This window comes from Salmo trutta, chromosome 31 (assembly GCF_901001165.1).
Source record: "Salmo trutta chromosome 31, fSalTru1.1, whole genome shotgun sequence".
NCBI classification, from domain to species: Eukaryota; Metazoa; Chordata; class Actinopteri; order Salmoniformes; family Salmonidae; genus Salmo; species Salmo trutta.
In genome coordinates, this window is record NC_042987.1 from 11,192,858 (window position 1) to 11,219,481 (window position 26,624).

Consider the following 26,624-nt stretch of genomic DNA (forward strand, 5'->3'; position numbering starts at 1 on the left):
GTACGTCAGGCGTTGAAAGGAAGTGCGGACGCATATAACGTTACCACTTACATTGTTGCCAGTTATAAATATCTACGGATTGTTTAGGCCACATACTCTTCGAAATTGTATACAAAACTGTAATTTGGACTGGACAACAATGGCGCAGTTGGTATCCATTATGGAGGTTTTGGCTAAAGCAGCTGTAGCAGAAATTAACAAACGTGTTGATGATAGCTGTGCAGTTATACGTTTGGAAATTACCCAAAGCCAGCGAGATATTGATGTACTGAAAAGGAAGTGTCAAATGATGGAGAGCGAGCTGAAGAAGACACGAGGACAAGTCAGGAAAAAAGGTAGATGTGTAGATGATTTATGCTTCAGTTCGAAAACTCGGCTAGTCGAACGGAACGAGTGTACTCGCGTATTCCCTTAAGACCTTCGCTTGAAAAATAAGAGGTGGCAATAGTACTGTTTGTCCATTTTGTACGCCGTAGCCAGTATACACTTCCTCAAAATATTTCGAATGAATCTAAGAACAAGAAATGTCATTAATATTGACGTTTTTGCCCAAGTTCTCAGGCGCTTAATTTTACATCTAAGATGTTTGCAGTATTTTTCGATAAAAAAAGTTCATGAAATCGAGTTATTTGATTAACAACATCAATACAGGAAGTACATGTTGGAACACAAGTGTGTGTATATATAAATAATATACAAAGGACAATTGGGCTAGGGGTTACAATATCACATTACACAAGGACCTTAAGCGACATACATAGAATACGTGTAAAAGCTTTGTTAGAGTATTTAATGGTCTTAAAATACAGTTCAATTTCTTTTTGTAAGGTAAGAAAATGTGGCGTTTGTAAATTTGCATTGGTGAATACAAAATTTGGCCAAAAGAATGAAATGAGTTACATAAAATTGTTTCAACTTATTTCTATGTGTGTGGCAACATCCAAACTTTTTTCAGATATTATCAATAAATCCATTACAATAAGGCATGACATAAGGTATATATACATTTTGCTGAAACAAGGTTCATATCGCTCTGTTATTGAATGGACCAAAAGAGAAACAAATCTTTCCTACTGATGAGTCAACAGGGTTAATGGAAGGTAAGCTCTGAGGGTCAGGTCTAGACACGTTCCTAAAAAATAAAGCAACACCTGAGGGAATAGCATCTAAAACAATTATTAAATCTGTGTGTTACAGGGACATTGTAAAGTGATCAGAATTCCTTAAGTAAAAGACCCCGAAAAGACATGAAATCGAGTCGTCTGTCGTTGAATGACATACTTTGACGAATCAACGACGAAGGGGCGTAGACGTCGGCCCCGAACTTCGGCTTGCCTCCTGAAAAAAAATGTGCGCACGAACAGCTGAAAAAAAACTTCATCGAAGTGCAAAACGAACAAAGTCAATGTCATAAGATGTACGAACTCTACCGAACTGTTTTGGTTGGGAAGCATGCCTATGCCTTTATTCATGTTGACAGAAGATTGTAACCCTACCATTACCCTTGTTTACACTGAGCTGCACTGGGGTTGGACATCATGTTTGTGTAGAGCAAGACACGTTGGCGCCAGTGCAAGGTACAGCTCGGAAAACATGTAAATCCAGGGATGAGAAATGCGTTGTACTCCAAATGGTGTCTGTGTTTAGAAGATTATTGGTGGTCATAGACTTCATCTCTGGCCTAACACCCATACCAATTTCGCCTCCAAAGACCAGCTTCTCGTGCATGATCACTAGATCAAACAATCCCAAAACTGGATGCTCCTCTGAAGTACAATAATTAATTGGTAATTTTAAATGTGTATTTGCCATATTTAGACATCCTGTGTTTTAGTAAAGTCAACTACAGTTGAAGTTGGAAGTTTACATACACTTTAGGTTGGAGTCATTAACTCGTTTTTCAACCACTCCACAAATTTCTTGTTAACAAACTAGTTTTGACAAGTCGGTTAGGACATATGCACAAAGTATGACAAGTAATTTCTAACAATTGTTTAGAGACAGATTATTTCACTGTATCACAATTCCAATTCCAGGTTGACTGTGCCTTTAAATAGCTTGGAAAATTCCAGAAAATGATGTCATGCCTTTAGAAGCTTCTGATAAATTATGTCAATTAGCCTGAGTCAACTGGAGGTGTAGCTGTGGATGTATTTCAAGACCTACCTTCAAACTCTTTGCTTGACATCATGGGAAAATGAAAAGAAATGAGCCAAGACCTCAGAAAAAAAGTGTAGACCTCCACAAGTCTGGTTCATCCTTGGGAGCAACTTCCAAATGCCTGAAGGTAACACGTTCATCTGTACATACAATAGTACGCAAGTATAAACACCATGGGACCACGCAGCCGTCATACCGCTCAGGAAGGAGATATGTTCTGTCTCCTAGAGATGAAGGTATTTTGGTGCGAAAAGTGCAAATCAATCCCAGAACAACAGCAAAGGACCTTGTGAAGATGCTGGAGGAAACAGGTACAACATTATCTATATCCACAGTAAAACAAGTCCTATATCGACATAACCTGAAAGGCCACTCAGCAAGGAAGAAGCCACTGCTCCAAAACCACCATAAAAAGGCCAGACTACGGTTTGCAACTGCACATGGGGGCAAAGATCATACTTTTTGGAGAAATGTCCTCTGGTCTGATGAAATAAAAATAGAACTGTTTGGCCATAATGACCATCGTTATGTTTGGAGGAAAAAGGGGGAGGCTTGCAAGCTGACAAACACCATCCCAACCTTGAAGCACAGGGGTGGCAGCATCGTGTTGTGGGGGTGCTTTGCTGCAGGAGGGACTGGTGCACTTCACAAAAGAGATGGCATCATGAAGGGAAATTATGTGGATATATTGAATCAACATCTCAAGACATCAGTCAGGAAGTTAAAGCTTGGTTGCAAATGGGTTTTCAAAATGGACAATTACCCCAAGCATACTTCCAAATTTGTGGTAAAATGGCTTAAGGACAACAAAGTCAAGGTATTGGAGTGGCCATCACAAAGCCCTGACCTCAATCCCATAGAAAATGTGTGGGCAGAACTGAGAAGGCATGTGCGAGCAAGGAGGCCTACAAACCTGACTCGGTTACACCAGCTCTGTCAGGAGGAATGGGCCAAATTTCACCCAAGTTATTGTGGAAGGCTACCCGAAACGTTTGACCCAAGTTAAACAATTTAAAGGCAATGCTACCAAATACACCCAATTAGTATGTAAACTTCTGACCCACTGGGAATGTGATTAAATAAATAATTCACTCTACTATTATTCTGACATTTCACATTCTTAAAATAAAGTGGTGATCCTAACTAAACTAAAACAATTTTTACTAGGATTAAATGTCAGGAATTGTGAAATACTGAGTTTAAATGTGTTTGGCTAAGGTATGTAAACTTCCGACTTCAACTGTATATGCACTGAACTTGTGATGCTTTTAAGCGCACTGTTTGACAAAATATTTAAGACAAACGACTAGATGGGGTCTGACCGTAATTGATTTGATTATGCCGGGTGCTGTGTTAAAAAAAAAATCTGCCATTTGTTTAGGAGAAACAACCCCTATTCCCTCAACCCTTGTTCTCTTTACGTGACACTGGTATGCATCACATGCACTTGACCAATAGGGCCTGACCTACAGCATATCATAATTTTTATCAGTAAATTGGTTATAAAACTCCGACATTGATACTTAACAGCAAAATGGATGCAGATGGTGTGATACTCAATTGGGGAATGTTTGGTTGCTCAGGAGGTAAAGTGTAGCTAAGTCATGTGTGAAAGAAATGACTAGTTATGGAAAATACTGGAGATCAAGAAAAGGTAAAGAGCAAGCTCTGTGCCAAACGGGTGCTGTTAGATGGAAATATAATTCTGACCATTTGGAACAATAAATAAATTAAGCGAACCAGAGTAACCATTGTTGGCCCTTTGCTGTAACAGACTAAAAACAGTCGCATGCAATTGTAGACATAAACGGTTTATTATTCAATGGTCGCTTTATTTTAAAACTAAAATGGTTGATTGCATTTCAACTAATGAATGACTTGTAATGCTGTGTGATGACATGAACAAATTATTGATTGATACAGTAGCCTATATAAGTATTGATAGGCCAAAGTTAGTATTAGGACTTAACAGCTTGGTGGTTATACAAGGCTTATATAAGCCTACTAATGGCACTACTTAATGATAGTAGTAATAAACAATAAGGAGATAAAGAGGGTTTATTATAAATACACATTTCTGACCATTTGGAAGTGTAAACACTAAGTAAGTAATACCAGAGGCTATTCTAATGAAAAATGCTAAAGCCTTTACAGCATAGCAAATATTAAAAACTGCTGAATTTGTGAAATTGTTTCTGACATGTGGTTGTGAGGCTTGGTGCTCACGGAAATCAGTAGGCTGTTAAACAAACTCACAGGCAACACAAGCAGGCGCAGTCTTATTTCTGTAGATATTACAGCCTTATTCGAAAATGAATTAAATAGTTTTCTTCCCCTCAATCTACACACTACCCCATAATGACATAGCAAACAGGTTTAGGAATTTTGCAAATGTATTTTATATATAATATATTTTAAATCACATTTACATATGTATTCAGACCCTTTACCTTGAAGCGATTACAGTCTCGAGTATGATGCTACAAGCTTGGCACACCTGTATTTGGGTAGTTTCTCATTTCTCTGCAGATCCTTTCAAGCTCTGTCAGGTTGGATGGGGAGCGTTGCTGCACAGCTATTTTAATGTCTCTCCAGAGATTTTCGATTGGGTTCAAGTCTGGGCTCTGGCTGGGTCACTGAAGGACATTGAGACTTGTGTGCTTAAGGTTCTTGTCCTGTTGGAAAGGTGAACCGTCGCCCCAGTCTGAGGTCCTGAGCACCCTGGAGCAGGTTGTCATCAAGGATCCCTCTTTACTTTCCTCTGTTCATCTTTCCCTCAGTCCCTGCCACTGAAAAACAGCCCCACAGCAAGATGCTGCCACCACCATGCTTCACTGTAGAGATGGTGCCAGGTGTCCTCCAGACGTGACGCTTGGCATTCAGGCGAAAGAGTTACATTTTGGTTTCATCAAACCAGATAATGCCGTTTCTCATGGTCTGAGAGTCTTTAGGTGCCTTTTGGCAAACTCCAAGCAGGCGGTCATGCCTTTAACTGAAGAATGGCTTCCGTCTGGCCACTACCGTAAAGGCTTGATTGGTGGAGCGCTGCAAATATGGTTGTCCTTCTGGAAGGTTCTCCCATCTCCACAGAATAACTCTGGAGCTGGCTGAATGACCATCGGGTTCTTGGTCACCTCTCTGACCAATGCCCATGTCCCCGATTGCTCTGTTTGGCCGGGCAGCCAGCTCTAGGACGGCTTGGTGGTTCCAAACTTCTTCCATTTAAGAATGATGGAGGGGCCACTGTTCTTGGGGACCGTCAACACATCTGTCTCAAAGTTCTATAGACAAATCTTTCGACCTCATGGCTTGTATTTTACTTTGACATGCACTGAAACCTATTGGACCTTTTTATATAGACAGGTGTGCCTTTCCAAATCATGTCCAATCAATTGAATTTACCATAGGTGGACTCCAATCAAGTCAACGATGATCAATGGAAACAGGATGCACCTGAGCTCAGTTTTGAGTCTCATAGGTATTCAGACCCTTTGCTATGTCAATAAGGCATCTGTTTTTAATTTTAAATACATTTGCGAAAATGCCTAAACCTGTTATTTTTTTGTCATTATGGGGTATTGTGTGAAGATGTATTATTTAACTAGGTAAGTCGGTTAAGAAAAAAATAATATTTACAATGTCGGCCAAACCCGGACGATGCTGAGCCAATTGTACGCCGCCCTATGGGACACCCAATCACGGTCGGATGTGATACAGCCTGGATTCGAACCAGGGACTGTAGTGACGCCTCTTGCACTGAGATGCAGTGCCTTAGACTGCTGCGCCACTCTGGAGTGGAAAAACATTAATTTAATCAATTTTAGATTAAGGCTGTAATGTAACAAATTGTGGAAAATGTAAAGGGGCAAAAATACTTTCCGAAGGCACTGTATAGGGAGGATTTATTAAGCCATGCACATTTAACAGTTGGGCTGTTGATTATAGACCTAATTAAGTTAGGGCTGGGCGGTATACCGTATTTTATGATATACCGGTATTGATGCACGGACCGATTTTAGGTTTTTGCTTTACCTTTTATAACGGCGTTTGTTAAATGTGGTACACCGTGTGTAACGTCCATTATTATAGTTTACTTTGCTACTTGAGTAATCTCTCGCCATGCCGCTTTTTCACACAGACGTAGCCCCGCCCCCTTTCACTCAAGGAGCGCATTTGTTTCTCTACCACCAGACACGTGTGTTCAGTCTCTGCATGGTCAATGCAGCACGCTGTTTTCACTTTGCGTCTTAATATAAATCCACCAGCGTTCTATAATTGCACTATTAGTTTGTGTTTTTTACATCTGCAAACAGCAAGTTTGACTTTTCTTAGAAAGTTGGGCCTAAAGCTAATGCTAATCGCTAGCTAGCTAATAAATGTACTGAGTCAGAGCAAACGTAACTAGCTATACAGCCTGATAATACCAGTGATTGTGTAGACTTACAGTACTAGTCAAAAGTTTGGACACTTACTCATTCCAGAGTTTTTTTCATTTTTTACTATTTTCTACATTGTACAATAATAGTGAAGACATCAAAACTATGAAATACCACATATGGAATCATGTAGTAACCAAAAAAACATCAAACACTATGATGAAACTGGCTCTCATGAGGACTACCACAAGAATGGAAAACCCATAGTTACATCTGCTGCAGAGGATAAGTTCATCTGAGTTACTACCCTCAGAAATGGGCAATTATCTACACCTCAGATTGCAGGCCAAATAAATGCCTCAGAGTTCAAGTAACACACATCTCAACATCAAATGTTGAGAGGATACCAATAAGAAGAGACTTTGTTTGGGCCAAGAAACATGAGAAATGCACGTTAGACCCTGTGGAAATCTGTCTTTTGGTCTGATGAATCCAAATGTGAGATTTTTGGTTCCAACCGCTGTGTCTTTGAGACACAGAGTAGATGAACAGCTGATCTCTGCATGTGTGGTTCCCTCTGTGAAGCATGGAGGAGGTGTGGGGGTGCATTGCTGGTGACAATATCAGTGATTTTATTTAGAATTCAAGGCACACTTAACCAGCATGGCTACCACAGCATTCTGCAGCGATACGCCAGTCCCACTATGCGCAAACAGGACAATGACAGGACAGTGAACCAACACACCTTCAGGCTGGCTAAGGGCTATTTGACCAAGAAGGAAAGGGATGGAGTGCTGCATCAGATGACCTGGCCTCCACATTCACCTGACCTCAACCCAATAGAGATGGTTTGGGATGAGTTGTACCGCTGAGTGAAGGGAAAGCAGCCAGCAAGTGCTCAGCATATGGGAACTCCTTCAAGACTGTTGGAAAACATTCCAGGCGACTACCTCATGAAGGTAGTTGAGAGAATTCCAAGAGTGTGGAAAGCTGTCAAGGCAAAGAGTGGCTACTTTGAAGAATCTCATGAAATATATTTAACACTTTTCGTTTTCATTTAACACTTTTCATGTGTTATTTCATCATTTTGATGTCTTCACTATTATTCTACAGTGTAGAAAATAATAAAAATAAACACTCTGTACATCTGCATGTTTTTTTTTTTCTTTTTTTTTCTTTGTGCAACGGTATCTTCTAAATCAAACAGGAATACGCGAAGCAAGAATGTTAGCTACAAGAAGTAGCTAAGAGAACATTCAATGTAGCCAAAGATTATAGGTTCCCCTAGGAAATACTTTTTAGCAGTTCACAATAACTCCTCCCTGGCATTTTATTTGTTGTCATGTCAAACACTGTATTCAAAGTGGCCACTATTCTATTCGAACTATAGAATTTGAATAATCATTATATTTCCATGATTCCAACAGTTCACCCAAGTGTTTTGCTCTAAATCGCAATTGCAACATTTGGTTAAAAATATGGCCTAAATTGTTTGCCCATATCATGCATCCCTAGGTGGCAGTGCGGAAATTCTCAAATGAGTGCAGGAATACAGAAATGTATGAAAATGCTGAAGTTATTTTTGGTTGAAGCTGATTTGAACAGCATAAATCAATCAGAATAGAGAAAAAAACAATTGAAATCACTTAGAATGTATGTGTTTCCACCCTGGGGTCGGTCACACACTACTCATAAAGCAAATTTTTACTTTTATTTTTCAAAAATATACCATTATACCGTAAAAAAAAATGATGCCATGATATGATACTTTGGCCTAATAAAAAAATAAAATGCTGTGTTAAGATATTTTGGCCATATCGCCAAGCCATAAATTAAGTTGGGGTTTCCTCTCTCCTCACTTTCCTTAGACAATTGAGGTGAGGGCTGTTTTCTCATCTCCTAACTCCACTGCTGCCTCGCCACATTGTTCTCAACACCAATATGCTGTCTAACTTTGCTATAGCAACATGGTCTAGGAAAAGGCTGCAATTAAACAGCGCACTGATTCAGAACCGCGGACAGGGACCTCTCCAACGTGGGAGAAAGTGTGTTTTGTTATAAACCAATATTATTTTTATTAGTGTTGCACCATTGTTCTTATGTAATATAACCATATACAATTTCAGTAGCACGTCTTAGGGTGATGGACTGTGCCAACCCACGGCCTCCACAATGGATCAGTCCACTCAGGCAGGCACAAATCAGACCGGTGTCATGATTATTATTATTTTATTTTTTTGCTACTGTTAGACTAAAGAAGGCTCGGTCGAACAGCAGCCTGTTGACCAAACAATCGACCAGTTTAATAAATGGGGTCAGCCTCTAAACTAATTTCTCATTCCTGGATTGAGGTACATTTTCTGAGCCATATCTCATACTGGCACCGCAGTGTCTTGATCTACACAGTCATGCTCTCTGACCCCAGTACAGCTCGGTGTAAACAAGAGTAACGTAGGGTCGGAACCTTCTGGCAATTATTAATGATAAATTCATTGCACATGCAAAACCCAAGTTTGTGTGAATAGCCATAATATTTCACTGAATACAATTCTTTTGCAGTTCTTTACCCCATGGCATCAGAGAGATCGTCATATCCAGCCAAGATTGTTTTGAACAAGCAGAGGAGTAAGTCACAGTGGAGAGATGGAGAGATGGCTGTTGAAGAGGACTCTCAACCCCAGGTGTGATACATCACCTTTTACAATTACAAAGACCTGACCTCTTGGATCAATTCTGTTATTGGAATATCAGGAGAATTTACAGCTTTTGTGTGATTCATGGGTATGAAAGTGTTAAATATGGGGTGTCCAGAGTAATAACCTCAGTCCCCTGTTACAGCCTACAGATGTGGAGCAGAGAGCAGAGACTGAACCCATACTGATCAAAGATGAAGAGACAGCAGAGGATGTGTGGGAGACTGACCCTCAGGAAGAGCTCAGGATCACTGAAGAGGGTGGGTATGACCATAAGTGATACTGCTCTGTCTGTGAAAGACTGGATGTGGTGGTGTGCACGTTCCAAGTTGCTTCATTGATGTTTTATGTTCTGGCATATGGAGTGCACATACACACGCAGTCAATTCTAAAGCACCCATGTTTTGCAACTGTTATAATGTTTCTTTTATGTTTATCCCAAATCTTTAGAGTCTGGTTCCAAGCCTGGGCAACCACCATCCTTTGAGCAACGGCACTTTGATGTGGACTTCATCACACAACCCAACATATCTCCTGAAGACTCAGTGGAACATTGCCCCAATTCTGATGGTCCAGAGGAACCAGGCACACCCCGGCTCGCATCTACAGAGGTGTTCAGCACAGAGCAACACCAGCCAGCCGAGGATGAGGACTCACTAGAGCAAGTGATGGTGAAGGTTGAGAAAAAGGAGGTGCTGGATCAGACCACAACCCTGGCAGGACCTGACCAGTTTGTCATGGATGAGACTGATGGGCAGCTGTGGACCTCTGTGGATCCAGACAGAGACACTGACCCTGATGGCCATCCAGATTTCTCCTTTCATGCCATAGAGGAGTACTCTCAGAATACCTCAATTTTCCCATCTCACAGTGGGCTTCCATCCCTTCCTACTATGACCGATGATGTAGGACCATCGGTTCACTCTTCTATAGGGAAGCCACATGCTAACATGTTCAGTGCAGCAGCACACATGAAAAGACATGTCAGGACATTGGCTGATGAGACTAGACAACAGATGCCAGAAGGACAGAGCAGTGAGACGCTGAACTCAAATAATGATGGAAATAGTTTAGCTCTACAGCCAAGGCAGCATCAGCACAGGGCTTCAGAAGCAACAGTGAGAATGAGTGAGTGCATGACAGGGTCAAACATGGCCACCACCTCCACCTTCTCTGGATACAGCCTGAGTCGCAGTAGTTTTAACATGGTGAAGAGAATGAGGACTCAGTGGAGGTCAGGCGGCACCACCAGAGAGAAACCGTACACCTGCGAACAGTGTGGCAGGAGTTTCCCCAAGCAGTACAACCTGATCAGACATGCTGTGGTCCACAGCGGGGAGAAGCCCTACAAGTGCACACAGTGTGGGAAATGCTTCACCCAGCGCTCCAGTATGAAGTCACATCAGAGAACTCACATAGTAGAGAGTCCGGTGTCCCAATATGGGGTGCCCGTGTACCCTGGGGATCCACACACAAGTTTGTCTCAGACGAGATGGAACAAATAAAACATGGCATAGCTTGTCTAACACTTTCTGTGAAAATGTGTTACAGCAGGTGTTTTGAGACATTTTGACAAGCTTTTCTTCCTAATTGATTTGTGAAATGTTTTTCATGTTTTACTGTTGACAGCTCCACAGTTTCATTTGAACAACCTACTTACAACTTAATCAGTCATAAATGTTATGTAATCAAATGTATTTAAAGAAATTGTCAATCCTGCGCATTTAGATAAAGAAAACGTATAGTAGCCATTTAGTATGTGTTGTCTAGTTAGTGTTTATATAGTTAGTGTTTGTCTATCTGGAACAATTTCTTGCTACAAGGGACAGTCTTGTATCAAGTCAGGTTAATAACTAAACTTTATTTCTTGAATTATATTTTTTTAAAGTTATATTGCAAGGCAATAAAATGTTTCAGTTCAACAGCGTACATGTTACATGTACAGTGCCTTCAGAAAGTATTCATACCCTTGACTTTTTACAGCCTGATTTAAAAACGGATTAAATTAATATTTGTTTTCTCTTGCCTTTCACATAATATCCCATAATGTCAAAGTGGAACCTTAATATTTAGAAATGTATACAAATGAATTAAAAATGAATGAAAAGCTGAAATGTCTTGAGTCAGTAAGTATTCAACCCCTTTGATAGGGCAAGCCTAAATAAGTTCAGGAGTAAACATTTTCTTAAGTCGCATGGACTGTGTGCAATAAGTGTTTAACATTGTTTTTTAATGGCTACCTCATCTCTGTACCCCACAGATACAGTTTTGTGTGGGGTACCGTCGAGCAGTGAATTTCAAACACAGATTGAAGTAGTCCCGTGTGGCTCAGTTGGTTGAGCATGGTGTTTGCAACGCCAGGGTTGTGGGTTCTATTCCCACGGGGGACCAGTACGGAGAAAAACATGTATGAAATGTATGTATTCACTACTGTAAGTCGCTCTGGATAAGACTGTCTGCTAAATGACTAAAAATGTAAAAAATGAACAACAGACCAGGGAGGTTTTCCAATGCCTTGCAAAGAAGGGCACCTATTGGTAGATGGGTAAAACAAAGCAGACATTGAATATCATTTTGAGCATGGTGAAGTTATTAATTCCACTTTGGATGGTGTACCAATACGCCCGAGTCACTACAAAGATACAGGTGTCCTTCCTGACTTAGTTGCTGCAGAGGAAGGAAACCGCCCAGGGATTTCACCATGAGGCCAATGGTGACTTTTAAATAGTTACAGAGTTTAATTGATGTGATAGGAGAAAACTGAGGATGGATCAACAACATTGTAGTTACTCCACAATATTAACCTAATTGACAGATTGAAAAGAAGGAAGCATGTATAATGGAGGGGGGCCTGGCACAACAGAGCTCTCCCAAATGGACCAGCACATTATTGGGGAAAGAGCATTCACTGGCATGTGTGTCCCAAACTGCAATACCATTTTACATTTTTTACATTTTAGCAGACGCTCTTATCCAGAGCGACTTACAGTAGTGAATGCATACATTTCATAAAAAAATTTCCCCGTAATAGTCCCCCGTGGGAATCAAACCCACAACCCTGGCGTTGCAAACACCATGCTCTGCCAACTGAGCCACACCCCTACATAACCAGCAGGAAAATCACTTATGTCAAGTCTAGACTTTGCGTAGAGATAAGATCATTTCCACGTCAAAGTAAGGTTTTATAAATAACTACTTATACGTGGTTTTCTGCGTAAGTCATACTTAAGATCAAAATTGATCGTAAGTCCATTTTATAAATGAGTCCCCTGGAGAATGTGTTTATTTATTCGATCACACAGTGCAGCCAGTCGGGCCGGATAGGGTCCATTGTCCGTCCATAATATAAATCTCTTGTCAATACACACACATAAACCGTGGGTTTACCCTGCCAGTAAACCCACGGGATGTCACATGCTGCGGTTGCACCCAAAGGGACCTTAGCTCTATGCCCAGTCTTAAGTCCCACAAAGACAAGTTTGTATCAGGTTAGAAAAAACAGCAACATATAACAAGATACATTCTTTAAACAGTAAAACATGGGATAGTATGACTAATTATGTAATTTTCCATGACATTTCCTCCCTTTTGAGACTTAGTCTAAGTTTTAAGGTTAAATGTTACATTAGTTTTTAAGATAGCCTTAACTTTAGGCTATTTACTGTATTACAAAAGCAACATTTGAATTGTGTTTGGTTGACAAGGCAACCAAATAGAAACATTTAAAGGATATCTACTATACCTACTGCTTGGATAGTTCCATCTGAGCCACTGGCTTAATCCCATTCTTTAACTTTTATTTTTGGTTGAGTTGGAGACGTGAATCCAACATATAATTTGTTAACTTGTCAACAAGTTAATAGGCTATTTATTGTATTTCAAAAGTGATATTGAATTGTGTTTGGTTGTCAACACAACCAAATACAGAAGGCGAGAGAGTCAGCTTTGGTAGTGCGGAGAAGAGCAGTTTTGGTTGAGTGACCCGTCTTGAAGCCTTACTGTTTAGGGTCAAGAAGATCGTCCTGAGAGATAGCGAGAGAGTTGGTCAGAGACAGAATGCTCAAGTGTTTTGGAAAGAAAAGAAAGAAGGGATACCGGTCTGTAGTTTTTGACATCAGAGGAGTGTAGTGTTGGTTTCTTGAGGAGCGGAGCGCCTCGGGCCATTTTGAAGTCAGAGGGGACACAAGCAATGATCAGGGATAAGGGAAGTGAGGAATGGGAGAAGGCCTGGAGAAGGGGATGGGGTCAAGCGGGCAGGTTGTTGGGTGGCCAGACCTCACTAGTCACAGTATTTCAGCAGGAGAGAGAAGGGAGAAAGAGTTCAAGGCGTAGGGTAGTTCTGTGTGAGTGAGACTAGCTGACTCAATAGGCGGAGCGGATGTCGTCAACCTTCTTTTCAAAGTGGTTGACAAAGTCATCCACAGAGAGGGAGGAGGAATGGGGTGGAGGATTGAGGGAGGAGAAGATTCAAAATAGTTTCCTAGGGTTAGAGGCTTGTAATGTAGAGTGATAGAAAGTAGCTTTAGAAGCGGATGCATAGGTAGAGAGGATGGAGTGAAAGGATGAAAGGTTCTCTGGAAGTTTAGTTTTCCTCAATTTTCGCTCAGCTGCCTGCAGCCCTGTTCTGTAAGGTCGCAATGAGTCACTCAGCCACGGAGCAGGAGTGAATGGCCGAGCCAGCCGAGAGGAAAGGGGACAATGCGAGTCAAAGGATGCGGAAAGGGAGGAGAGTCGGGTCAAAGAGACAGGAGGGAGAAGGAGTTAGCAAAAGGGAGAGATGATAGGGTAGAAGAGGAGAGACTAGTGGGAGAGAGAGCGACGATTGCGACGGCGCATGACCATCTAGGTAGGGGCTGAGTTGCTAGTGTTGGAGGAGAGGGAGACACAAAAGGAAAAAAAGTAGTGATCAGAGACCTGGAGGGGTTGTAGTGAGATAAGTAGGCGAACAGCCTCTAGTAAAGATGAGGTCAAGTGTATTGCCTGCCATGGGAGTGGACTGGGAAAGGTTGAGGTCCAAAGAGGCAAGGAGGGGAAAGAGAGAGTTGGAAAGAAAGAAATTGAAGGCAGACATAGGGAGGTTAAAGTCGTCAAGTACAGAGAGCGGTGAGCCGTCATCAGGAAATTAGTTTATCAAGGTGTCAAGCTCATTGAGGAACTCTCTAAGGGCACGTGAGGAGCGATAGAGGACAACAATGTTAAGCTTGAGTGGACAAGTGACAGTGACAGCATGGAATTCAAATGAGGAGATGGACAGGTGAGTGTGAGAGGAAAGAGGTGAAAAGAGTAGCTCTGTTCCACCCCCGCGATGACCAAATGCTCTCGGATTATGAGAGAAAGCGTAGTCCGATGAAGAGAGAGCAGCTGGAATAGCAGTGTTCTCTGGCGTGATTCGTTCTCTATCAAGGCCAAAAGTCATGGGACTGAAAGGCAGCATAGGCTGAGATGAACTTGGCATTCTTGACCACAGATCGGCAGTTACAAAACCCTGCCAGGGACCAGTAATTCCACATGGGTTGTGCGTACAGGGTACACTAAATGATACATTGTTATTTATTTATTCAATTAGGCAAGTCAGTTATGAACAAATTCTTATTTTACAATGACAGCCTACCCCAGCCAAACCCTCCTTTAACCCGGATGATGCTGTGCCAATTGTGCGCCGCCCTATGGGACTCCCGATTATGCGCGGTTGTGATACAGCCTGGGATCGAACCAGGGTCTGTAGTGACGCCTCTAGCACTGAGATGCAGTTCCTTAGACTGCTGCGCCACTGGAGCCCAAAAGGGTTGCAGCCAAGTGGTGGGGAGCGTCTGTAACGCCTACAAGGAGAAGAGTGAACAGGTATAGAGAACACACACATAGTTGCCAGACCTAGTCTGGCTTTAATTCCAGGTTGTCTACAAATTAATAATTGATACGTTGGATTCACGTCTCCATCTCAACCAAAAATATCCCGTAGGTGGTGCTGCCCAGCCTATTGTTGTCCCCCACAATAAAATCAGGGAGGGGACTGTGGCTCTGTGTCCGTAAATTAGTCACACGCAATATCTCAGACAGCACTGGCTCGATTTTGGAAAAAAAAAATTGACAAAAAATGATGCGTCTTGCCTGCATCATTCGTAGGGGAAGACATGTTTACTGTTGCCTTGGGACTGTACATTTTGCCATTTTATAGTTTTTCTCCAATAGTTTCAATTGTTTTCAAACACTCTCTACAGAATAAAACCCACTTCCCTCTCTTTCTGTTCCTTTTCCCTCTCTATGGTTTCTCCGAACTCTAGATTTCCTGAAGCATCACCTTGACAAGATAACTTCTTATTCCTCAAACATCAAAATGCATGCCTGGAACCTCGTGGCAGGTACCCAAGTGGTTAGAGTGTTGGACCAGTAACCGAAAGGTTGCTAGATCGAATCCCCGAGCTGACAAGGTAAAAATATGTTGTTCTGCCCCTGAACAAGGCAGTTAACCCACTGTTCCTAGGCCATCATTGTAAATAAGAATTTGTGCTTAACTGACTTGCCTAGTTAAATAAATACAAATAAATAAATTGTTTGGGCTCCAAACTTTCTCAGGTGTGTGCATTTATCTACGTCTGCAACACTGTCATAGAGACTGGATAACTGGCTGTGTTTGAGGTCCAAACAGTCTGGTGAGTGTGTGTCTGTATATTGTATTTTCTTTGATAATGCAATCTTCCAATTTCCATGCTTGTTTTTTGATTATTAATTGTATTTTATTCTTTCCTCCAGAGAGTCCTCACAACCTTTACTGGGTAAAGTTCATGATGCCGTACACCTTAACAAGGGCCTCAGGACCAGTGGAAGCAAAATAGCTCCATAACTTCAAAGATTCATCACCATATTTTACAGTATGGCGTTATTTTCTGCTTGTGTATTATATTTGCATGTCATCCAACAAATATAAATGCCTGGAGTTTGCTAAATGGCATTGGCATTTGGATTGGAACTGGTGCTTTGGTATGATGGCATGAAAATAGATATTTTGCCACCTGTGTGTAAATCAGCTATAATGCATGTACTATGCAATAGTTAGGGGAGACTGGGGGCAATTGTTACAGTTTTGTCTTTTACTCTATTGCTCAGCGATCACTTTAACTAGGCCAGTAGTTTATTTATTTATTAACTTACATCGGTCTCCTAATCATTCATACCGTTTATATGTCTGTACATAAGATGGTCGGATCACAATATTGATTTTAATCAGAAAAGTCCAGACGTTACGTTTGCCCCCGTACCAGAGGCAATTGTAACAGTAGCTGGGGTCAAACGTAACACCTAAAAAAATAAACCAAATAAATCCACTTAACTTCAAAAATATTCATGTTTTTGAATTATATTATGATAGACAATATGAATATTTTGATGTACGTAACCAATAATTATGGTAACACCCATGTTTGTGCATGACCGTTCGGTTCCTCTTGACATCTGTGCCCGGTTTTTCCAAAAGTATCTTAAGGCTAAGTTCATCGTTAGAAATATGAATTTAGGCTTAAAATGCTTTTGGGAAACCGGGCCCAGAATAGTCTTATGGTGCCCAGATCATATCTGTTTACAACTTATCTAGCACTCTACAGGACCCCAAGGCTATTTAAAGTTAGTATTTGTATAAGTCATGTATAATTCATAATTCACTTGTTTCATTTGGCTGCTTGGCTCAGGGTCATTTTAACACTGCATTACCATTGCACCCAACCCAGCAGTCATGACAAAACCTCATGTGCCTAGCAAGAGACAATAAGTGACACATCATTCATGTCAATGTTTTTTTTCTCATTCATCTACATACACACAATACCCCATAACAACAAAGAGAAAACATATATTTTTTAATGTTTTAATACTTTATTGAAATACAAAAATATCTCATCTAAGTATACACACCCCTGAGTCAATATTTTGTAGAAGCACTTTTGGCAGTGATTACAGCTGTATTACAGATATATTTCTGGTAAGTATCTAAGAGCTTTCCACACCTGGATTGTGCAACATTTGCCTATTTATTATTTTCAAATTTCTTCAAGCTTGAAATGGGTTGTTGATCATTGCTAGACAACCATTTTCAGGTCTTGCCATAGATTTTCAAGTAGATTTAAGCCAAAACTATAACCTGATCTCTGAGGAACATTCACTGTCTTCTTGGTTAGCAACTCCAGTGTAGATTTGGCCTTGTGTTTAGGTTATTGTCCTGCTGAAAGGTGAATTCATCTCCCAGTGTCTGGTGGAAAGCAGACTGACCCATTTGCTTTGTCACATTTTTTGCAGTATCAATTTAGTGCCTTGATGCAAAAAGGATGCATATTTTGGATATTTTTATTCTATTCTATACATGCTTCCTTCTTTTCACTCTTAGGTTAATATTGTGGAGTAACTACAATGTTGTTGATCCATCCTCAGTTTTCTCCTATCACATCAATTAAACTCTGTTACTATTTTAAAGTCACCATTGGCCTCATGGTGAAATCCCTGAACGGTTTCCTTCCTCTCCGGCAACTGAGTTAGGAAGGATGCCTGTATCTTTGTAGTGACTGAGTGGTTTGATACACTACATGACCAAAGTATGTGAACAGTGGACACCTGCTCGTCGAACATCTCATTCCAATATCATGGATATCAATATGGAGTTGGTCCCCCCTTTGCTGCAATAACAGCCTCCACTCTTCTAGGAAAGCTTTCCACTTGATGTTGAAACGTTTCTGCATGGGCTTGCTTCCATTCAACCACGAGCATTCGTGAGGTCGGCACTGACGTTGGGTGATTAGGCCTGGCTCGTAGTCGGCGTTACAATTCATCCCATGTGTTTCATGGGGTTGAGGTCAGGGCTCTGTGCAGGCCAGTCAAGTTCTTCCACATCGATATCGACAAACCATTTCTGTATGGACCTCGCTTTGTGCACAGGGGCATTGTTATGCTGAAACAGGAAAGGGCCTTCCCCAAACTGTTGCCACAAAGTTGGAAGCACAGAATAGTCTCGGATGTCATTGTATGCTGTAGCGTTAAGATTTCCCTTCACTGGAACTAAGGGGCCTAGCACGAACCATATAAAACAGCCCCAGACCATTATTCCTCCTCCACCAAACTTTACAGTTGGCACTATGCATTGGGGCAGGCAGCGTTCTCCTGGCATCTACCAAACCCAGATTCGTCCGAGGGTTGCCAGATGGTGAAGCATGATTCATCACTCCAGAGAACGAGTTTCCACTGCTCCTGAGTCCAATGGCGACGAGCTTTACACCACTCTAGCCGACACTTGGCATTGTGCATGGTGTTCTTAGGCTTGTGACCGGCTGCTCGGCCATGGAAACCCATTTCAAGAAGCTCCCTACGAACAGTTCTTGTGCTGACGCTGCTTCCAGAGGCAGTTTGGAACTCGGTATTGAGTGTTGCAAATGAGGACAGACGATTTTTATGCCCATCAGCACTCAGAGGTCCCATTCTGTGAGCTTGTGTGGCCTACCACTTCGCGGCTGAGCCGTTGTTGCTCCTAGACGTTTCCACTTCACAATAACAGCACTTACAGTTGATCGGTGCAGCTTTAGAAGGGCAGAAATTTGACAAACTGACTTGTTGGAAAGGTGGCATCCTATGACGGTGCCACGTTGAAAGTCACTGAGCTCTTCAATAAGGCCATTCTACTGCCAATATTTGTCTATGGAGCCTGCATGGCTGTGAGCTTGATTTTATACACCTGTCAGCAATGGGTGTGGCTGAAATAGCCAAATCCACTAATTTGAAGAGGTGTCCACATTCTTTTGAATATATACTGTACAACATCCAAATAGTAATTAATAACTTCACCATGCTCAAAGGGCGATTCCAAAATCCAAATGTTTTTTCCCATCTATGTATAGGTGCCCTTCTTTGCAAGGCATTGGAACACTTTTGTGGTCTTTGTGGTTGAATCTTTGTTTGAAATTCCCTGCTCAACTGAGGGACCTTACAGATGAAGGGGTACAATGCTTATTGATTCAACACATTTCAGATTTTCAGGTTTAATTCATTTGTAAAAATTTCAAAAAACAGAATTCCACTTTGACATTATGCAGTATTATGTGCAGGCCTGTGGCAAAAAAAAAGATATTTAATCAATATGAAATTCAGGTTGAATATGGAAAAAGTCAAGGGGTGTGAATTATTTCTGAAGGCACAATGGAGCTTGCATGGCTGATGAAAATTATGGTAGTTTGAACTATTGCACATTAATACTCAGGGAAGTATATGAAAAATACAGCCAGTGGTTAAAAAAAACAAGTGAGATATTTGGCTGTAACTTTTCAAGCAGGGAGACAACCTAAATGGGCATGTACTGTGTGAGTTTCATCACTCTAGCTTGTTTATGTTTGTAGAAATTCAAGGTGTTACAATTGCCCCCTGTTAAAATTGCCCCCGTCTACCGTACTTGAAATATATAATGAAATTAAGTTTATTTGAAGTTTACATGAAGCTAGTTTATCGTCTTTGCTCCCCAGCTGTGTCAAACAAGTTATATACCTTTTTCTATCTTTAATAAATACCATACCACATTTTCAGAATGGTTTCATTAGGTTGTGTCGATGAGAATGGAGATTACAATATTAATGACGATATTTGATCATAAACCATGAGTTGTTAAGAATGGTTGAAGAAAGTGTTTTTGTATTTTACATTTTACCACAGTGCGTCGTGCATTATGCATCTATAGCATTTTATGTATTAATAACCACGTAGAATTAGGAATGAGAATATTAGAATGGACATGCACCTTCTTATGATGGTATAAAGATCAGCCATTTTGGTCAGGGAGTTGGTCAATCATAGACCTAGTGGTATCAGATAGAATGTCGAGACCCTGCCTGTGGGGGGGAAACAGTGGTTACCTAGGCTACCCCATTGGCTCACAGCAAAAACGTAACCTTTTTCAAACGCTATTTTCTTGTTGTCTGCTTGTTTTAGTCAATTACAAAACTACATTTCAGAAAAGTACAACATCTCTAAAGAATACTTTTCAACATTGTCTGCTCCCTAGCATTGTCACTACTTAGAAAAGCGTTATATTGTAAGGCTTTCCTCATGCCCCTTTTCATAATGATGCTAGCAGCCACTTGAGTGAGTGCTAGCTAGCTACCGACCGGAACGTGAAGCTAGCCAAGACCAACAACACAAACAAACAAACAAACGGACTATACAGTTACAAGTAGTGAATGGAGTTACAAATGGACTGTACTAAACAAGTTTCCCACGTTCCCACACCTAATTGCTTGAAGCCATAGGGCTCTTGTCACAGGCTCTATTTCCCTATGTAGCATTGCAAACCGTAGGTCAGGATTTTTGACCTGGCTACATGTACATTGAACAACAAAGCAGCTTTTCGGCATGCTTTGTTATTTCTGTGTAACAAAAATCGACGAAGTTGCCTCTTTTACAATTGGGGTCAATAAGAAAGAATGTTAGTTTTCCCCAATTTGTAGGCGTGGTCGAGGGGAATTCCTTATTATTACGTGAATACCGACTGGGACTATGGTTTGCCAGTGCTGTGATAAGATATTGTGTAAAGTAATGAATTTGAAATTATGCCAACATTTCATTCAAACAATGCAGTCAAGCCACAGCCACACACTGGCTGAAATCAGTTCATGACAGGATATTATAAACTGGGTGGTTTGAGCCCTGAATGCTGATTGGCTGAAAGCTGTGGTATATCTGACCGTATACCATTGGCATTTTTTTACTGTTCTCACTGTTCTAATTACATTGGTAACCAGTTTATAATAGCAATAAGGCACCTCAGGGGTTTGTGGTTGCGTCGTGCATAAGAACAGCCCTTAGCCATGGTATATTGGCCATATACCACACCTCCTCGATCCTTATTGCTTAAGTAGCACTCACAGCTTTCTCAAGAAAACAAGAATTTAGACATTGGTCTGTTTACATATATTTTAGGGGCTATTTATACAGCAAGTTGGTATAAAACCAGTGTAAACTGTATTTATAATTATATGACAATATTTTAGGTTGACAATAATTCTATTACACAATTTCTGATATACGTATATTACATCCCTTACTTTTTATTTTCCTGCATAAGTAAATTATGCCTCTGCTGCCATTCATTCCAATTAGGCTTGTTTGGATTTCTCCCAGACCAAAATGGCTGCTATTTTAGAGTTAATGAAATAGCCCACTATAGTCATTTAATATGATATCTATGTTAATAACCATGTGAGCAATTGCACTGCACTCCACTCTTTTTTTGTCAATATATGGGTACCCTACATGCAGACTAGACAGACCTTGTATTTGCCTTGCCAGTGCTAATTCTACCAATTTCAAAGGGCTGTTGCAGTCTCATATTTACGGTAATAAATACTTACGTCACGAGTTGAGCCGAAGTGAGTTTGCTATTGCGCACGGATCTTCCGCCTTAAAACATTGGGAACATCTCAATTACCGTTTTCTCGGGTAATCTCTTCTCGTCTCCTTCTCAAAACCCATTGGAGCAGAAGGTCAGAGGGGCGGGACCTCTGGCTTTTTCGTTCAATGGATTTTCAGAAGGAGACCAGAAGAGAGGACGCGAGGAGTGTAAAATTGAGATTCAGCCATTGTTGCCGTTTATCAACTTAACGTATTGATATTGCACATTAGCTTGTAAATTGTAGACTATTTACTTCACACAGAGAATATAAATCTGTAATTTGGACTAGACAAGATGGCCAGCTGCAATTTTCAGTCGCAGTTGTTATCCATTATGGAGGTATTAGCTAAAGCAGCTGTAGCAGAAATAAACAAACGAGTTGATGATAGCTGTGCAGTTATACGTTTGGAAATGACCCAAAGCCAGCAAGATATTGATGTTCTGAAAAGGAAGTGTCAAATAATGGAAAGCGAGCTGAAGAAGACACGAGTCAGAAGAAAAGGTAGTAGATGTGTTATTCATGAAAAATTGTGTGTGAATATCTGACTGAATACAATTATTTTTCAATTTTATACCCATGGCATCAGAGAGATCGTCATATCCAGTCAATATTGTTTTGAACAAGCAGAAGAGTAAATCACAGTGGAGAGACGGAGAGATGGCTGTTGAAGAGGACTCTCAACCCCAGGTGTGATACGTCACCTTTCACAATTACAGAGACCTGACCTCTTGGATCAATTCTGTTATTGGAATATCAGGAGAATTTACAGCTTTTGTGTGATTCATGGGTATGAAAAGCGTTAGATATGGTGTGTCCAGAGTAATAACCTCAGTCCCCTGTTACAGCCTACAGATGTGGAGCAGAGAGCAGAGACTGAACACATAGTGATCAAAGATGAGGAGACAGCAGAGAATGTGTGGAAAACAGACCCTCAGGAAGAGCTCAGGATCACTGGAGATGGTGGGTGTGACCATAAGGGCTACTGCTCTGTCTGTGAAAGACTGTGTGGGTGTGGTGGTAGGTGGGTTCATTGGCGTCAGTTCAGCTAAACCTAGGGCAAATAAACATTTTGATCGCTGAAACTCTCGTGACCCCAACCATGTGAAAATAATTATGTAATGAACAGCCAATGTTTACTTTTTTTATTTGGGGCTATAGGAGTCAATTGAAAAACATTCTAACAGTATTTTGGATTGTCTTCTCAACTCATCATCACATATGTTTAATGTGGGGCTATGACAGTCAATTGAAAATGCTACTTGAAGGACAGCAAAAACAAACAAAAATGACCCTAGCCATTAATTATCAACTCAATATTAGGTTTAAAGGTCTGTGAAATGGCATATACTGTACAATATCAACCACTGCTCAACCTCATCATTAAGTTACTAATTTACTTGTGGAACGGCGCATACAGTGCAACATGAAATAGATGCATAATGCAGATAGCGACTTCAAATGCCGACATCCATAGGTGGCGGATGAGTTTTAAGTTTGGGAAAGCTATTTTTTCAGCATAAAATTGCACCTTTTATAATAAAGGATTGCATGCATCTATCGTTGCATTTGCAGACTAATGTAAGATAGGCTACTATTCCTAATGTAATGGGTTGATTGCATAGTCATAATTTTATGTAACTCAATCACTGTTAGCAAATCAGACAGTTCTGAACAATGTATGCCTGAGCACGTAGTGACATAGAGTAAGCCTAATCAGAGACGTTTCTTCTCCTTTCTTTGCAGAGGAAAAATGTGATCTTTTATAAACACATTTCATGCAAATCTACTAGACTTTATATAACTGGAGACATAAGCAACATCTTTTTTAATATGACACATTAGTAGTCATTGTAAATAATAATTTATTCTTGACTGACTTGCCTAATTAAATAAAGGTTAAATAAATTAAAAAATACACTTAAAAATAGCCTAATCTGCTGACTGACAAACGGATCAGTAAAAATGACCTTGTCTTGAATGCAACCATCTAATCTAGGCCGAAGAAGGTGGGAGACATAAACTGTACAATATGTAGGTCCATCTAGCCTGTAGGAGGATAATATTTTTCACCCCCAAAAAACTTTACAGTGGTACTCATCCAATGATAAAGACAGTGAATATGCGCACTCACCAGGGATATGGCCGATGCTCTCTGCTGGTGCCAATAAGAGACTGTTCGCTCAATTGGGAGTTGAGAATTTTGATAACTAGAGACAGATTAGTCTCTTGTCTTCTCTTTTCAGCAATAGCCATTTGCTTTCTAAACTATGTTTTTCCTACGATTTGTATTTTGAAATATTGTGATAGGCATATTTCTATTAAACTGCTTTTCACTGACCGCTGCAACATAACAATCAGCTATTTGGTAGGCAATTTGCTGCACACGCTGAAAAAACTGCGCACCTAAAACAATCCACAGCTAATATTTTAAAATAAGCTAGTGATCCTGTGTGGCCAAATCATGCCCTCTGGTGAAGTATTTTGAATGATTGTATTTATTTCTGTATAGGCACGAGTAATTGTATAGGTCATTTTGGCAAATTCAATTTTCTGTTGGGGAAGTTTATCCCTAGTCTATTGTACGTGCCCCCTAGGCTGACAACAATGTGAAAGTAACTGTTGCATAAAACAGGTGGCCACAAAGCCGACTTGAATTGCCAACATCAAATTCAAAGCAAAGGCATACTGCCTAATTGACTGACCGGCAAAAAAAACTGTCTGGCACTGTGTGCTGTCTGAGAGAAAGATGGTCAGGCTGGCAGCTTCTCTCTGAGCGAAGCTCCGCCTGGTCCTAAAGCCAGTCAATCTATGGGCTAAACAGCTGTTGCATTTTAATTGGGATTGGAATGATTTAGTCTACTTTTTGGTAGCCTACTTTTACAATTTTAGTCTTGACCTAGGGCATAGTGACTGCCATACCCAACTGATGCCCCTGTGCACGTTCCAAAATGCTACATTGGTTTTGAGTGTTTTATGTTCTGGCATATGGAGCGCACGTACACATGCAGTCAATTCTAAAGCAGTCATGTTTTGCAACCGTTAAGGGTCTTTTGTAATGTTTATTTTATGTTTATTCCCAAATATTTAGAGTCTGGATCCAAGCCTGGGCAACCACCAGCCTTTGAGCAACGGCGCTGTGACGAGGAATTCATCACACAACCCAACATATGTTCTGAAGACTCAGTGGAACATTACCCCAATTCTGATGGTCCAGAGGAACCAGGCATTCCCCGGCCTGCGTCTACAGAGGTGTTCAGCACAGAGCAGCACCGCCCAGCCGAGGACGAGGACTCACAAGAGCTAGTGATGGTGAAGGATGAGAAAGAGGAGGAGCTGGGCCAGACCACGGCCCTGGCAGGACTTGACCAGTTTGTCATGGATGAGACTGATGGGCAGCTGTGGACCACTGTGGATCCAGGCAGAGACACTGACCCTGATGGCCACCCAGATTTCTCCTTTCATGGTGCAGAAGAGTACTCTCAGAATATATCAATTTTTCCATCTCACAGTGGGCTGCCATCCGTAGGGCCATCGGTTCACTCTTCTATAGGGAAGCCACATGCTAACATGTTCAGTGCAGCAGCACACATGAAAAGACATGTCAGGACATTGGCTGATGAGACTAGACAACAGATGCCAGAAGGACAGAGCAGTGAGACGCTGAACTCAAATAATGATGGAAATAGTTTAGCTCTACAGCCAAGGCAGCATCAGTACAGGGCTTCAGAATCAACAGTGAGAATGAGTGAGTGCATGACAGGGTCAAACATGGCCACCACCTCCACCTTCTCTGGATACAGCCTGAGTCGCAGTAGTTTTAACATGGTTAAGAGGATGAGGACTCAGTGGAGGTCCGGCGGCACCACTGAGAGGCGTTTCAGCTGCACCTTCTGTGGGAAGAGCTTCCAGCGTTTCAGCCAGCTCAAAGAACACCTCCGGAGTCACACCGGAGAGAAACCGTACACCTGCGAACAGTGTGGCAGGAGTTTCACCAAGCAGTGCAACCTGATCAGACATGCTGTGGTCCACAGCGGGGAGAAGCCCTACGAGTGCACACAGTGTGGGAAATGCTTCACCCGGCGCTCCAGTATGAAGTCACATCAGAGAACTCACATTGGAGAGAATCCAGTGTCTCAACATGTGGTACCTGCATTCCCTGGGGATCCACACACAAGTTTAATGTTGTCTCAGACCAGATGGAACAAATAGTTACATAATTGTATAATTCTTTGGTAACATTTTCTATGTGAAAACATTTTCTATGTGAAAATGTGAGACATTTTAACAAGCTTTTCCTCTCTATAGATTTTTTTGACTGTTGACGGCACCTCACTTTCATTTTAACAACCTATTTACAACTGGTAACATTGTGTATTTGTGCCACAAAATCATAAAAAACATGTTTATATTCAATTAAAAAAATATATATGAAAGAGTCATTTAGGATGTATTGTCTAGTTCGTGTTTGTCTTTCTGGGATGTCACTTGCCACAAGGGGACAGTCTCATATCAGGTCAGGTTAATAAATCAACTCAACTTGATTTCTCAAGTTATATTTTCACCTTACTCACCCTTAGAATGTTAAAGGTGCACTGTGCAGAAATCGCTCCGCCATTTCCTGGTTGCTAAAATTATAATAGTGGGCCTAATTTCAGTTGGTGACAAAACAAGCAAGTATAGTGTAGAGAATCATTGTACAGTCGTGGCCAAAAGTTATGAGAATGACACAAATATTAATTTTCACAAAGTCTGCTGCCTCAGTTTGTATGATGGCAATTTGCATATACTCCAGAATATTATGAAGAGTGATCAGATGAATTGCAATTAATTGCAAAGTCCCTCTTTGCCATGCAAATGAAGTCAATCCTCAGAAAACATTTCCACTGCATTTCAGCCCTGCCACAAAAGGACCAGCTGACATCATGTCAGTGATTCTTTCGTTAACACAGGTGTGAGTGTTGACGAGGACAAGGCTGGAGATC

The 26,624-nt window shown here is 41.0% G+C and overlaps 1 protein-coding gene across 3 annotated transcripts; it reads left to right on the plus strand.

The window, feature by feature from the left end:
- Positions 1 to 26,183, plus strand: LOC115169519 (zinc finger and SCAN domain-containing protein 2). Of its 3 annotated transcripts, XM_029725217.1 has the most exons (5): positions 1 to 335; positions 9,096 to 9,217; positions 9,375 to 9,489; positions 9,680 to 10,162; positions 25,193 to 26,183. In XM_029725217.1, the coding sequence occupies exons 1-5, from the start codon at positions 140 to 142 to the stop codon at positions 25,849 to 25,851; spliced, it is 1,575 nt and encodes a 524-aa protein (XP_029581077.1). In that variant the 5' UTR covers positions 1 to 139; the 3' UTR covers positions 25,852 to 26,183. The 3 variants fall into 3 exon arrangements, with proteins under 3 accessions (XP_029581077.1, XP_029581078.1, XP_029581079.1); XM_029725218.1 differs by lacking the exons at positions 1 to 335; positions 9,096 to 9,217; positions 9,375 to 9,489; positions 9,680 to 10,162 and adding exons at positions 21,786 to 22,143; positions 22,229 to 22,329; positions 22,488 to 22,602 and having other exon boundaries at positions 24,731 to 26,183; XM_029725219.1 differs by lacking the exons at positions 1 to 335; positions 9,096 to 9,217; positions 9,375 to 9,489; positions 9,680 to 10,162 and adding exons at positions 21,786 to 22,329; positions 22,488 to 22,602 and having other exon boundaries at positions 24,731 to 26,183.
- The last annotated feature ends 441 nt before the right edge of the window (positions 26,184 to 26,624 follow it).

Coding starts and splice junctions, on each gene's coding strand:
- LOC115169519 (XM_029725217.1), top strand. CDS start 140: ATGGCGCAGTTGGTATCCATTATGGAGGTTTTGGCTAAAGCAGCTGTA. Junction 336..9,095: donor AGGACAAGTCAGGAAAAAAG/GTAGATGTGTAG, acceptor ATTCTTTTGCAG/TTCTTTACCCCATGGCATCA. Junction 10,163..25,192: donor ATCGGTTCACTCTTCTATAG/GGAAGCCACATG, acceptor ACTCTTCTATAG/GGAAGCCACATGCTAACATG.